This window comes from Phaethon aethereus, assembly GCF_964289735.1.
Source record: "Phaethon aethereus genome assembly, chromosome: 1".
Lineage (NCBI taxonomy): Eukaryota > Metazoa > Chordata > Aves > Phaethontiformes > Phaethontidae > Phaethon > Phaethon aethereus.
The window spans coordinates 81405567-81420537 of NC_138575.1; the positions used below are offsets into that span (position 1 = coordinate 81405567).

The window sequence follows — 14971 nt, forward strand, 5'->3', positions numbered from 1 at the left end:
TTTTAGCTTGGTTTATTATTTACATATTTAGCAACAGTGTTGTATCGTCCCTTTTCTGGAGTGCCAGGTAAGATCCATTTCACAGTAACATTATATCAGCCAGCATATGCACTCGGATTTACAACCAGATTACAAGGAAAAAAAAAAAAAATCTAGCATTTAAAATTATATACAGCAGTTTATTTAAACAGCGATTAACTTTCATCAACAGTATGTGCATTTTTGTTTTCTTTAAGGAACGCTGCCGTTCTCGATCACAGCTGCAGCCCTCCTGCAGCACCCTGTTACTCAGTGACTTGAACTGAGCTTTACAGATATTTCACACCCAATTACCATACAGGTTTCTTATGTTAAAATTAAGGCAACTGGAGTCAACAACCACTGCTGAATGAAGGCAAAAGCTTGAGAACATTTTGCATAACAGTCATCAGTGTAGCTGATAGCTATTACAGTGTTCTTGTGCAGTAAGCCTACGCAGATACTATCTCTCTTGCCTGTCTGTTCCAACATGCATCTCATCTCATTTGCAACCCTTTGCTTTAATTAGCTGAAGTCTTTGCTTCAGTCTTTCATATGTCAACCAGCCTGTGTACACTTCCATATTTTTAATCAGTAGCCTGTTGTCTTTACTTTGTCATTCGCACTAGCGTATAAATCTGCCCTTCTTATGATCCTCACTGCTTGGTAGGAGTCAAAACATGCTGTTTAATTTTCCTGTTCACTGATTTCCATTTGTTTCATGTTCAAATGCTGGCTCTTTTCCCCCTTTTGGGCATGCTGTGAGCATTAAACTTAGCGATTAAATGCCAAAAAACCAGTTCTTTTCCCCTTCCACGCCCACGAATGGGTCATCCTAACCCTGGCTCGGATGCTTACCTCAGCAGCGCGCCCTGTGTGTGTGCAGTCAGCCTAACTGGGGCTAGCTGCACGGGAGCGCCGTCGGCGGACAGCGGCTAGCAGACGATGGCTAATAAAACAGGTGCAAAACTTATGTGCTCTCCTAGGGTCGTGACTGGCTTCTTGCTGCTGCTTCTCATTTTTTTTATTTAATCTACTACAGCAGAATGTTTCATTTCACCCGCGACACAGCAGAATCCTGAGACACCAAGACTTAAAAATAACCGGATGTAAAAGAATGAGAGGGTGGCATGTGGCTGTCCTCCAGCTTTCAAATTTTCCGGTTCACTGGGGGGGAATCCGGGGTTGTCTGTAGCTGTCTGACAGGTGGGGTGGCTGGCCCTGACATCTGTGCCTGTGGCTGATGCCCGAACTGAGCCTGGAGCGTGTTCAGGATGTCATCTAGCTTCTGGTCTATCTGCATGACCTGTTAAGGAATCAGAAAGCAGAGGAGCTGTCAAATGGTTGCACGGGCTTCTGGTGAGCGGCATTCACTGGCAAAAAACTCTGTGAGGATAAAGCCTGGCAGGAAACGTTGGTATCAGAACCACCAGCTCCTTCAAGTTTCATCTAGTCTGTTGCTCTAGAAAGGTTGACTGAGGCTACAAAGTGACAAGGAAGTGTGTAAAGCCATGTGAGGTGGCAGCAGAAGGACAGGACATTTGTGGGCGGAGGACTTGACCACTTGAGTCAGCCATTTTGTGTCTCAGCCTCTTCCAAGGGTTGCCAGCTTCTCTTGGTGATGATGCATCCTGCAAATATCTGCCCTGAAACTCTCTTTCGCTCTTCGGTTTATCATGAGTGTTTTTTCCCACTACCTCTCCCCGTGCTTCACCACCCTTGCTTGTAGGACATCATGCTTTCCATTACTGTCTTGGGAAACAAACAGCTCCCCTCCCTTCAGACTGTAAATAGATGTCTCTGTGATACATGTTACAGTCAGAGATCCTACCAGATACGGTGTTTATTCCCATGCATTGTTAGGAGGATAGCCTACTAAAAACCACAAAATAATGCCAATGATTTCATTAAAATAAAAAGAACAACCATTCTATAGGAAGCTTGACATGCTAATCCCCCCTCTCATTTCTTTGGTTTCCAGCTGAAATTTCTCATGCATAGTCCCTAGGCAGAGGATTCTTTTTTCTAGTTATTACTATTTTTAAGCAGGGAAAGGCAATCCGGGATTTTTAAAGGGACACTGCTCTCGTACTTCCTACCTCTTTTTGAGATCCTGGCCTTTACCTTGGAGCCCTGAGCAGGCATTATCCTGTTGTCTTGGTAGGGCTTGCATTCTCTGCAAATGGCATCCCACTGACCTTAGCACCAGCCAGTGGGACAGGCTGGGGACTGTTGGCTGCTCTAGTTTGCTCTAAAAGCAAAATTCTGGCCAGCATCATGTAAGCAACTGGGATCGCTTCTAATGGTGCTTGAATACAGAACGTCTTTGTGTAATGGATGAGCACAAGAAAAATGAGCATTTTGAAGAACATTGGATGGTTCACTTTACAGTTATCTGCTGTGAAACTCTGAGCCTCTGAAAACTGTGATCTGTCCCAGTGGGTCTAATAAACTTTGATAGCAAACCTTTTAAAGTGATATCAGATCTAAACTGAGCATTCATTAAAAAGGGAGACAGAGAGAATGAGAGAGAGAAAAGGATCCCAGCCTTTTTCTGTGCAAAGATAACTTTGAAAATAGCCATTGGCAGCATGGACTGAAAGTTTAGCAGGCTGAGATTGCTTTAAAAAACAAGGCAAAGAAAATCACCTTATCCGCTTTCCTGTCCTCTGCCTTTTCTCACTCCAAGTGTCTGCTCCCCTTGGGGGCCCCTCATACCTCAAGGTACCAGGAGGTTATTCAAGTTATATCATTTTGGCAACCAGTATTCTCTCCCATTACAACCTGCTGGGGGAAGGAGGAGTGGAATATCTCTCCTACCTCATGGAGGGAGAGATGTGCTTGTCTCTCGTTTCTACTTTCATGACTACTATCTCCTCGTAGAAAAGCCCCTCTCCCTCTCTCTGCTTTGGTGTGGGTTATCTGAGGCAGTGCTCTCAAGCAGCAAGGAAGGAATATTTCAGGGCATGGGTTGGGCAGCGTATCCCCTCACTACCATTTCTGCCCTAGTGCTTTTAGGCGCATAGCCGTGCCCAGGGCGGGCAGGGCAAGGTGTGTGACCACGGGAGGACGGGCGCTGCTCACTGCAGCACCCCGGGTGTGGGGCGGTTGGTGCCGAGCCCAGCTTCGGGAGAGGCACAGTCGAACAGCAACTCAAGTAGGTATTGATGGTCTTTGGTTGAGGGGAAGGAACCTCGGCAGAGGTTGTGTCCAGCAGAGGCGCAGCCACCTCCTGGCCGGCCCGACCCCACGCCACCAGTAGCACCTCTGCCTTTTCCCGTATCTAATGAGCTGCTAGGAGAGCGTGGTCGATGCTGCCGTGGCAGGTGTCTTGCTAGTGCGGTCACCAACAGAAGTACTGACAGCGTTACCAACAGAAGTACTGACAGCGCTACCAACAGAAGTACTGACAGCGCTCTCATCTTGGGCACAACAGCTACATACTCTGCTCAGCATTAAATTTCTTAGAAGTCTGGAAGTCACTAGTGGTTTAAGGGTTAAGCAGCATGGAATTAATTTAAAAACCACAGCCTTTATTTTCTCCTCCATTCTTGAAAAGCCTGTTTGGCTGATGCTGGTAATGACTCAACAGAATCTTTCTTAAGCAGAAATGTTGCGCAGAGCAGAAACTAAAGCAGAACTAATACATTGCAATAGGGTGAAAAGAGGTGTAGGCAGGGAAATGGGATCAGGCAGATGAAAGATCTTTTGGGGTTTTCTTTTGTGAGGCTTTGTTGATTTTGATCTGCACACTTGATCTTAGATAAGCTATGCCTGCATATTCCATATCATTTAAACTTGCTGTATTTCTCTGTATTTTGCCAACTCAGTGAAAGAATGTGATGGGGAATAATTTTATGCACTTTTCCTTCCAGGAGAGGAGGAGGGTGGAGAACGTAAATATTCATTTGTAGGGAGGGAAAAAGAGAAATTCATACATAAGGGAGTAGATTACACTATACTTCTGTCACACCTTCCACACAAGGATCTGCAAATATTTCCTGAACATTAACAAACGAAGCTGCTCAGTTCTCCTGTGTCAACCCGTATACGTGGGAGGGTTTTAATGGTCATTTTTGAAATTAGAAGCAGGACCCTGCAAAATTAAGAGACCTGTCAGAAGATGTGGTCAGTAGCAGAGCTCTTCTATTCCTTAGCTTTGTATTTTATACACCACTTCTGACTTCAGATGCTCTAAAATATGCCTTACTTTGAACACGCAACTAGGCTGGTAAAACATTAGTCAGAAAGACAAATTCTTAAGTACCTTGTTGAATCAGAGCCTGTTTGGAGGCTGGTTAACTGTGATGAAGGAGTGACAAAAGGAGAGCTGTGGACACTTCAAGTCTTGACTGAAGTCAGTAGGACAACTTGCAGGGTTTGGAGACTTTTCACACAGGTGAAGGCTTTTCACAAGAAAGTCCTGGTTTCAGGTTTCTCCAAAACTACCTAGCAGCTATTACTTTCCTTAAGCCCAAACGGAACGAGTTGCTCGTTTTAAGTAACGCACCCAGGCAAGCGTGTGGGCAAAGGGTTAAATTGTGCAACTTGTTTTTCAGCTGAGTAAAATGAGAAGCCATCCGGGGCTGACCACAGAGTTTCCAGCGAGATGTGATATGCCCCTCGCAGGCTCGCTGGAGACAGGTGAGTTTGGCAGCTGTCCATGGGCAAATGGCAACAAAACTTCTGTTCTCCCACATCACAAAAGCGCTCCGGAGACGATCTATAAAATTGCTAAAATGCTTTTCTATCCTTTCAACTGCCCTGTAGAAAGGAGACTTGCAAAAGCAGTTTAAAATATTACACTGTTGTTATTGGGGCTATGAGGTAGAGCTGAAGGAGTGTTGAAATGTATATTAATTTTAACAACCCCCCCGTGAGAAGGGGCTGGACTCCATGGTGACATGCCGGAGTGGCGGAGAGAGAAAACGTCTTCCAGCCAGCTCCAGTGAGTCACAGCAAGCCCTGAAGGGGAACTGGGTCAGTCAGCCTGTGGGACACAGGGTGTCCCTGCCCGTCACCTTGAGCACCAGGTTGGCTTTCAATAGCCACCTGCTGTCTGAGGTTGCTTTTGAGCCTCTGATAGTGAAAGCTGGTGTCTTGACCCTTTATCTAAACACCCCATTTTAGCTCGGTGGGCTCCTGCTGCAGAAATGCCTTGTGGAGAAGGGGACTCTAGGAATGGCAGCAGCATGGAGAGGGAGGGCTGGGTCGTGCTGGGGATTTGCCACATGCTGGAAAGATTCCTAACTCCCCTGAGAGCTTTTTTTTCTGACATGTTTTGCACATGCACACCATAAACAAAATGCATGTGTGGAAAACTCTGTTGGAGTAGCCACATGGTCTCCCCCAGATCCTCTCACTTTAAGCCAGAAAAATCCCTCCCTCCAGGTTGTGCCTATCTTTTTAATATGATTTCGGGAGGCTGGGAAAGCCAGTATCAATTATGTGCACAACACACTGACTTGAACTTTTTCCAGAGGAGTAGCAGAAGAGGAATATGGTCTGCTGGAGCACTGAAGTACATCTGTAAACCCACAAACACGCTCATATGTTGCTAAGTAGGTGGAGCTTTGTATCAAAAGCTAAACCCCATAAATCAAATAAAGTTGCTGTCACCTCCTCAAGGCTCTGCTCTCTCCGTGCCTGTAGCAGTCCTACACGAGCTGATGAAAATGGCTGAGCTGTACAGCCTTCGCGCAGTTGTCTGCAACATGTCTGGGCTGCTGGTACTGGGGATGCAGCACAAAATGGAGCAGGGAGAGAAGACAGCCCCATTTGTGTTACCAATCAAAATGTCATGGAGCAACAGCAATTTCTGCTTTTGGTTAAGCAAGATTGACTTCGGCTTCCTGTTTGTCTCATTCAAGTGGGGAAAACCATGAAGCTGTGCCCATAGAACAGCCCAAGGTGTCATGGCAGGGGTGGAGGACTGGAAAAGCCACTGCGTTGTTGAGCCCCATCCCCTGCTATCGCAACCGCTGTACGACTGATGCTTTGGTTTTGGAATCCCCACAAGACACCCAGGCTTCCTCTCCCCAACAAGCAGCCCTCATCCTAGAACAAACTGCAAACCTAAGCGTGGAAGACCAAGAGCCACCAAAGCACAGCAGGCCACAAGAGGTGAGCAAGGGCCTTTCCAGAGTGTCTGCAAGGTATTATGTGATATTCTCCAGTTGCCACTGCAAAGTGAACCACATCTGGGGCGAGAGCTGCCATGGCCAGCTGCCCCAGTGCATGCAAACACAACAGCCAGCCCAGCATTTCCAAACCACCGCAGCCCCCAGCTCAGCCCAGTGAACACCCCTTCTCTATCAGTGGCCCACCTCTGGGGTCACAGACTTACCACCACCTAGACATGCCCTGCCAAGACCCTACCATTTCCTCTGTTTCCAGCCTTTGCCACAGCTCCTGGCTCCCAAGGGAGCTAAAATGAAGCAGGATCCACTCACTGCAGCTCTGACTTAGAAACACTTGATTTGAGGGCTCTAACACCAGCTGCTTAGAAAAGAGTCGTCCGAAGGGTAGGATTTATTTTGTATGGAGAGAAGAGTGTATGTGAACCTTTGTCTGCCATGAGCTATTCTACTTGCATGTACTTATTTCTGAATATTCCCAGCTTGTTATCTGTGATAGGTCACCTAAGGTCTAGTTCATAGGAGAAAATGGTATTAATTTAGTAAAATCAGACGTGATTTAGTTGAACTAGTGCAATCAATTTTATGGATGCTTCCATTTCTGACTGGTGTAACATATTGATTTAACTTAAGCTTGTTACCCAGAAATTCGTGCCATTTTCTCATGTTGACCAGGTCTGCCACACGATTTTTCTTCTCATACCAGATGGTCGACTGATTTGATTAGATCCTGTAAAGCCTATGTTTAGTTTTATATGCACATCTGGTCTTGTAGCTTCTCTCTGCCTACAGTTACACCCAATTATTCAAACATACTAATTGCCTATCATACGGTTTGAAGTCTGAATTGTTTATTTTAGGAATCGCTTTATTTTTTAGCATGTGCCTGAGTGGATTTATTGCTGTCCAGAGATTGCTGATTCTGGGAAGGGAAATCTTTTCTCTACAGCACTGCATGCAAAACTGCCTCCCTCTCACCTTGCATGTCCCCTGTTAGAGAAATTCACTGAGGTGAAATGCTGAAGCCACTGAAACATTTTTTTAATCCTTTTTAGCATGGCCAAACAATGTGAATGTTGATGTAGCCTGCTGGTAGCTGTCTGTGAGGAAACAAATGGACACACCAGCCATAGACATCACGACTAGCTTGGGGAGGTTTCTCTTGTGCAAGGTGCAGCTGTAGTGCAGCCTCTGTAAGCCTGGCCTAACAAAGTGCTTATGGATGTAAGCATGAAGCATGTGAAGAGTCTTGCTGAATTCACCCGATAGATAGACACTTAAGTGCTTTGCTGGACTGGAGCCAGAATGGTCAACAGTTTGCAAGACTATAGCTTTAGGATAAGCTTTTGGAGTCTCCTAAAGTACTTATACACACGTATGCCCAGAAATATATCTACACCACCATTTTTTAAGTGTCTGAGGAATGATAATTGGCATCTACCGTGGCATCCTTCATGAAATGACTTTGGCATTAATATTAGCAACGAACTGGCAGCTTGTCTCTCCTCTTAAAACAACAACAACAAGAGGGCTTTGATGAACAGGCTCCCATTAACTGACTGTTTTTGGGATGAGTTGTAACAGATTTGGAATTGGCCTGATTCCTAAAACGATGCTGCATCCCAAAGCAAGGTTGCCAGGTGGCATGTACACAGGGAAACATCTCACTGTGGTATGTCAATGTCTCGTAGCCAACTGCCAGCACTCGCTGCCCCAACGCTGAGCCCTGCAGCTCCTCGCTTCGTTCTGCTGAGGGTGGAAACAGCACAGAAAGACCAGCTTCAGTCAACGGGAGCTTTTTCCACTAACCTCAGAGGTCAGGTAAACAGGTACATGAGTAGAAGCTACACAAAGCACGCTTCCATGACAGCCTGTTGTTCTGGCAGACCCAGTTCTCCATGAGCACCAAAAAATACATAAACCATCAGACTGTCTTGTTTGACTTATTCCGTGTACCCCTTAGCAGATATTGGCTGTTTATTTTCATTCCATGAAACTTATCTAGATAAGTCCACAATTTTCCATGCCTCCCTTCCTTTATCCCAAACATCCCCACCCAGTCTTAGGTCAGGTGTTATAACCTTTGGAGGCCTAGAATATAGTAATCTTTATTTTAATTATAGCTTCATTTGTTTTAGTTTCCATCTACCTTTCCTGTTTAAATGAAAACACAAAGGTCTATCCCTCTGCACTTTGTTCCTGGGGTATTTCCTGTCAGTACCCTTTTGGTGAGCATTATATTTTTATATTTCCTATGCCACAGTTGCACCGATGAACCTCTACAGTAAGACCTGTGTTTGTGGTTGCTGCTTCTGGGGTAAGATGCCGTTTGCTTAATTGCTAAGCAACTCTGAAGAGTTCAGCCCTGGGTTTCTAAAGCAGGCCTGGTCAGCACACGGATTATGTTAGCAATGTTACTGCTTCGGGGAAGGTGTGATTTTTTTTTTTTTTTTTTAATAAATCCTGGCTTCCCAAGTAAATGAGGTTTAGCTGATGATGTATCTGTGTGTATGTTGCCACAGCAGCTTTGGAGTAAGCTGGCCAGCTTCAGACACATTTGCCAGAGAGACAGATTTCTTACAGATAAAAAGTTTGGGCAGATTTCTGAAAGTCTGGCACTTGTGCAGAAGACAGACATCCAAATTAGTGCCTCACTGAAGGGAGGGCAGAAGAGGAAGGTGAACTGTATTATTAGACCCCAGAGAATCCACACAGGATGCCCTGACCACAGGAAAAGCTTTATTCAGCTTTTGCCCCTTATTAGCCTCGGATAATCAACCACAAAGTACAGAGCCACAGGAAACCAAGCAGCATAATTTCTACTGCTCCCAGAAGTACTTGTTTCCAGCTGAAGAAATTCAAGTGGTGCCACCCTTTGAGTGGACATAACCATAACTTTCCACAGCCGCCATTATGCAGCAGCGCTTGGCTGCTGGGTGTGCGGTAGCTACGGCGCGGGTTTGTCTCGTTTTAGCTACGTGCACATGCACCTGTGTGTCCGTTTGCAGCCAGTGCTTGGAAATGGTTGTTTTTTCCCCCTGATTTTCCCCTGGTAGGTAAATCAGACTTTGCAGAACTCTCTCTTGATTTACATACATAAATGCTTATTTTTGTTGTTGTAGGATGTTTCATGCTTCACCCTCCTCCAGATCCTGCTCAGATCCTCCCTGTAATCTTGCCATCTCCCTTTGCGACATCGCTCTTCAGCCGCACCCTGGATGACGCACTGCCATTTCTCAGCTCATTATATTGTGTGGCTACGAGTCCTGCTGCAAAACCAGCGTGGAAAGAAACAACACACAAAAATAACAAAGCTAGTCCAGCCTCAAAGGTGGATATGCAGCTACGGTGAGTCACACCTTAATTTCACAATAAAGCAGCCTTTGGAACTTATGCTCCAAGATGCTGATTAATTTAGTTTTTAAATCGCTAAACAATACTGGACAGAGAGAAACAAGAAAAAGAAAATGCAGCACTGAGTATTTAAATGGTGCCAAAGGAGCACTGAGAAAGAAGTGACCTTGGCCTTTCACTAGATGGATTTGATAAACTCAGCATTTTAGATGGACGTGATTAACTCCGTATTTGCGCCTCACCTAAACCTTTGAAGAGATGGTATCAAGTCTTCTACGCTCTGATTGTTTTGCCTTTGCTTTTGCTTTTTTGAGCTCTATTAAATCTCCTCCATGAGAACAAAATATAACCCCACCAGCCTCATGGCTAGATAGGCTTGACCAGTTCCTGTAATGGGGAGGACACTTAGGGCTGTGCTGCAGCTGGCTGGTTTCTTCTCAGCTTAGTTGCAAAGATTACTTAGTGATACTGAAATCAGTGGGACAATTCCCTTAATCCAGGTCTACTGACCTGACATCTAACTAATCTAGGTAGCACAGCTGTTGGACTGTGTATGACAAGGTAACATTTATGTGCCTTATCACAAGTATTGATACACAACTGCCCTCCATCAGCACTGACACACACACAAAGTTTTACTTCAAATTATCAGTCCATCTTTTCTTATAGGTTGGCAAGAAAGGCAAAGAGAGAGGGAGTGTTATTATTGGGAGGAGCACAGGCATTATGGTGATGGCGATCTAGATAGCAAGACATGTAGATACTAGAAATGTTCCAGGCAGTTCTTGTAGGACTAGACCAGGACTTCATAAACCCAAGCTCCAGTCTACCCCCCAGCACAGCCTTCTTGCATTGAGGACAACTCACTTTCTGGATGAGCCTCATCAATCTTTGTTAACCTCATGGGTCAAATAATCTGCCATTTCTTCCCTTTCTGACATGAAATCACATGAAATCAGGTAGGTCTGAGTCTTGGTACAAAACAGAAGACATTAGAAATTAGAAATTAGAAGAGTAATCTAAAATATGGACTGAAATGTTGGCTGTAAGAAGGAAGGAAGTTGTAATGGAAAAAAGATCAGTCCCTGTTGGAAGAAGATAGGAGGAGAGAAAATGGTGGTGCTCCTTTGTATTTCCTACTGTTGTTTTTTTCTGGATTGAAATGGAATGGCAGAGCAAGGCTGAAAGTGCGGCACAATGGTCGTACCAGGAAAAAAAAAAAATTAATTGGGAAGCAAAAGGATGATTGTCTAGGGATCAGAGAGTGTCACTGGGAGGCCACTGACTGGGCTTCTATTTTCATCTCTGCAAAAGAATCATCGTACCATTTTAGCCAAACCCTGTAGCAAAATTAAGGGCTGTCTGTGCACAAATTTGTGCTGATGTCAGGAAATCAAGCCTACAACACGCCTTTTGTTGTTCCAGGAGAATCTGTGCCTGGACACTCATTTTGATGTGCCCTATTTCAGATGAAAGTGATGAAGTAAGCTAGGTAGGAGCTAACTTGTAAGTCTTAGAAAGTGAAAACCTTTGTGCTATGTGCTGTTGGAGAGCGTGAATGAAAACTTCTGCTCTTATTTCTTCTCTGCTCTGCATGGGACAAGTCTCTAGAGTCACCTTTCTGTAACAAGTTCACTGAAACTCTCACACCCTTTGAAGGATGCCGCAAGCCTTGCTTAACACACGCAATGCAGTTTGAGGAAGAAGCTACAGAAGCACAAGGTGGTGTTATGTATTTAAATCATGAAGATTACAAAACACCATTGTTTGCTCATTAAAACACAGAAACCCAAAGCAAGTAAAATATTATCAGACTGTGCTGATTGAGGGTGTAGCTGTTCTTGATTCTTACTGATTCAAACATGCTTTGCTGAACCCTTTGGTTTTAGTCTGTCTGGCTTATCTGTCATTTGATGGATTTTACTAGCTTGCTTGTGTATACCAGGCCTGATTATCAGCACTGCCACACACATATTTTTAACGAATTCTTGAAAAAGTCATGGTGAGTGGGTGGACTCGGGACTGTCTGGTCCGGATTTGCAGCCACAGTGACCTGATGTGGAGGGTGTCTGTCTGTCTGTTCAGTCATACCAAGCCACAGCATTTGGTCTCAGATCAGCAAAAGCCACAGGCACAAACCGTGCAGGAAAAGCAACTACGCAGCAAGAAACAGTTCGTGACTTGAGCTGAGATTGCTCAGCACCTGGAAGGGTCTGAGCAATATGTGGGGTGTGACAGCATAAATCAGTGCATAAACTGGCTATAGCTACAGTAACTGTGGATGCAAAACATCAGAAGGGATTGCAGGGAGAATGAATTTGACTGGATTTGTCTTTTCTCTCCTTCCCGAGCTAGCGAATTAATTGCATAATACATTCTGTAGCAAAAGAGATGTCCATGGGCATTTAAAAGTCTGACTGAGAATAGGAGTCTGAGTAAAGCAGATTTTCCAAATCCAGAATCTCAGTGGTGGACATTCTCCATTTCTTTTGTGCTTGAAAAATAACAGAGAAATTTGAAAAATCAGCATGACTACATCCCCAGGGGAGACTCAAATAAAGCATTAATTAAAGTAAAGAAAGGGAGGTGTCTTATTTGAACTCTGCTGAGCTGGATGGATTACCTATGAAAGCTGGCATTGACAGGACAGCTGTATGAAGAAGCCTGTGGCAGAAGTACCGGTGTCTTATACAAACAACAGGAGACAGGGCAGGAGACGCAAAGCCATAATTGCCAGATAGATTTCTTCCTCATGAGGCATATGCTAAGTCAGCAGAAACCTGCTTCATTTTTCTGTTGCAAGGCACTGCACTGTTAATTAAGGAGAAAAAAAAGTCGATTATACCTACTATCGCTCTTACAGCTCTTTAGCCTTATACTGCAGGGAATACTGCTGGGGAGAAGAATGTTATAGATCTTACTCAGAGAAACCATCATTTTTCTCTTGCATGTTTCTTCTTTTTCATATATCATAGCAGAGAAAAGGCGCAGCAATAAAAAGGGACATGTATTAACATGAACACTGAGGTGTAGGAATATGAGAATGGCCCGGTGAGATTTCACTGTCCCAGCATTTAGTAAAATAATTTAAAGTGTGCAGCAGTTTAATTAAGATTTTGGGTTACTGGCTGTTTTGAGGTTCTAGAGGTAGAACGAGGAAGCCATGGAAGTCTTTATGCAACTTTCTGCTGTGGGGGAAAACAGATCTTTTTCAGGTCAAAAGCTAAAATTCATTAATAAAATAGGTACCTGTTGGGACTACTGAGAACCCCACAGATTTAATTGCTTAGCTTCACCTCTATTTGCTCTTATATTACTTTTACTCCTCATGAACTGTGACTCTGAACTACTAACTCAATAGAATCTAGGTGACCCTAAAAGGTCCTTTTCAATGCAAAGATTCTTTGATTCTGTTCTATAATAATTCTAAGCCGTATTTAAAAATGCCTGGGTTATTTGTTGTTCTGCAGTGTTTCTCATCCCTTTAGAGCAAGCTTGTTTAATTCCATATGGAACCAGTTATCAGTGAGAAGGAAAATAAGATACCTATTTTTTTGCTAATTAATACTTTAGAAAGCTTCCACTTTCATGTTTTAATGCATATTAAATATCCCAGCTGTGACTGGGTGCTTGTCTTTCTGCACCAGTATAGTGTAAACCAAAAATGACCATCACCATGAATCCATGACATTGAGGCTCTGGTTTTGGCTGCCTGACCACCGTGCTTGGCTTCCTTCACTGCATGCCCAGCCCTGAAACCAGGATGAAAGAGCGTGCTTAAACCCTGCTGCTGCTGAAAGGCATGGCCCTGCCCGCCCCAGCTGCACCCTCCTGCCCTCCCTGTGCTGTACAGGTCCATGGTCCAGCCTTGGCCGGACTCAGGAGCAAGCCCAGCAGAGCTGTGCAGCACAGCAAAGACATGCAGGAGAGCTGCCTCCAGCCTGGATCCCAGGGCCATGGATGCTTCCTCCTCCATGGTTAAATGACTCTTCTGCTGCTTGCAGGTTACACAGGGAAAAGCGAAAGTCCTAAGTGAACAGGGGTCATAGGCTGTGCTCCAGCTGAGGCACTGTGCACCCCGTCACAAATCTGGGGTTCCTTGCGCTGCTTTCCCTTACTTCTGGTATAGTCAGCTGAAATGTCCACGGTAAGGCACACAACTTCTTTTTCCTAGGAATTTGAGCTAAGGTTTTAATCACCCTTAATGAGGAAGTGGATTTTCTATCATGCAATAAGATTAAAAATTAAAAAAAAAAAATCCTCCAGACGCCCAGACCATGCCAAACCTGGGTAAAAGCAAATAATTTCTTTGTCATGAAATCTAAATTTTTCCCTTTATTATTTGCTAATAATTTGCAGGAGACAAAATTGCTATGAAATACCCCCACAACTTTTCATTTTCAAAAACACTGAAGTACCTCCATTCAAATCTTAATTTGTTTTTTTTTACTTACTGTTCCTAAAAAGTTCATCAAAGTCAATATGATTTTCTGTAACACAGTGAATCTTGCAAGTTTCACCACAGAAGAAGCGTTTCGATGTAAAATCTCCTGCCAGCTCTAGTTCAAACACTTGTGACTTAGCGTACGCCAAAAGCGCACGCGGCCTTGCACAGACCCGGAGCGCGGCAGCCCCAGGAGCCAGCCTCGCTTGCACAGCCTAGGGAGAAGTCTGGTAGACCTGAAAGCCAGGAGCCAGGAGGTCTCTGCTCCCCTGTGATGCTGGATGCTCTGGTAGGGGCACCAGGCAGTAGCTGGCACCTGCCTGAACGGGCAGGTTCGTTTCGGTACTCCCCTCCTCTCCTGGCAAAGGGGGGAGATGTCTGCACCTCCTCTCTCCTGGCCAAAGCAGCTGACATACGTTGCGCTACCTGCCTGCTGCTCTTTATCACGGGCAGGGAGTGGAAGTGGCTTGATTCAAAATAATTTTGCGTGATGCGTTTGTGGGCAGTCAGCTATTTAAAAAGCCCTCCTGTACCCTGCTAGCCCCAGGCAGAGCCCCGTGTGTATCCCCTGGGTGCAGGGCTTCCCCCAGTCTGGGGAGGCTGTTACTCTCCCTGCCTCCCTGATTTTGGCCCCTGGTGCACAGTGTTGCCCCACTTACCATCCTTGTGCTGTTTGGCCGCATAAGCGTCACCACTATTTTGGGGCTGGTGCCCTTCACCTCTATCCCCAGCCCTTACAAGAGAGGCAGAGGCGAGCGGGAACCATGCGCACAAGGGGGTACCAGCGAAGGCTTGCGCATTCGTGCTGCCAGCCAAAATGCCGTGCCTGCCCCAGCCTGCTGCTCATCCTTTCCCTCCGGCTGGCCCCCCCCGGGGGCTCGGGCGAGCAAGGCGAGGCGCTAGCCAGCCGAAGGCGGTTGTGGTGCTATGCCCCGGGGCAGAGCAAACGCTTGGGTACGGCGTTTCGGACAGGGTTCTGTTTACCTGCAGCAGCCGGGCACTGCCGGCAAATGCGGCA

General features: G+C 45.3%; 1 protein-coding gene across 1 annotated transcript in view; it reads right to left on the bottom strand.

The window, feature by feature from the left end:
- Window positions 1-1168: 1168 nt before the first annotated feature.
- The window catches only part of LOC309412102 (potassium voltage-gated channel subfamily KQT member 1-like), a gene marked incomplete at both ends in the record, with an annotated part of 522805 nt that continues 509002 nt past the window's right edge, over window positions 1169-14971 (bottom strand). The window contains 1 exon segment of the mRNA XM_082008908.1: window positions 1169-1324. Coding sequence (XP_081865034.1) covers window positions 1169-1324 — 156 coding nt within the window.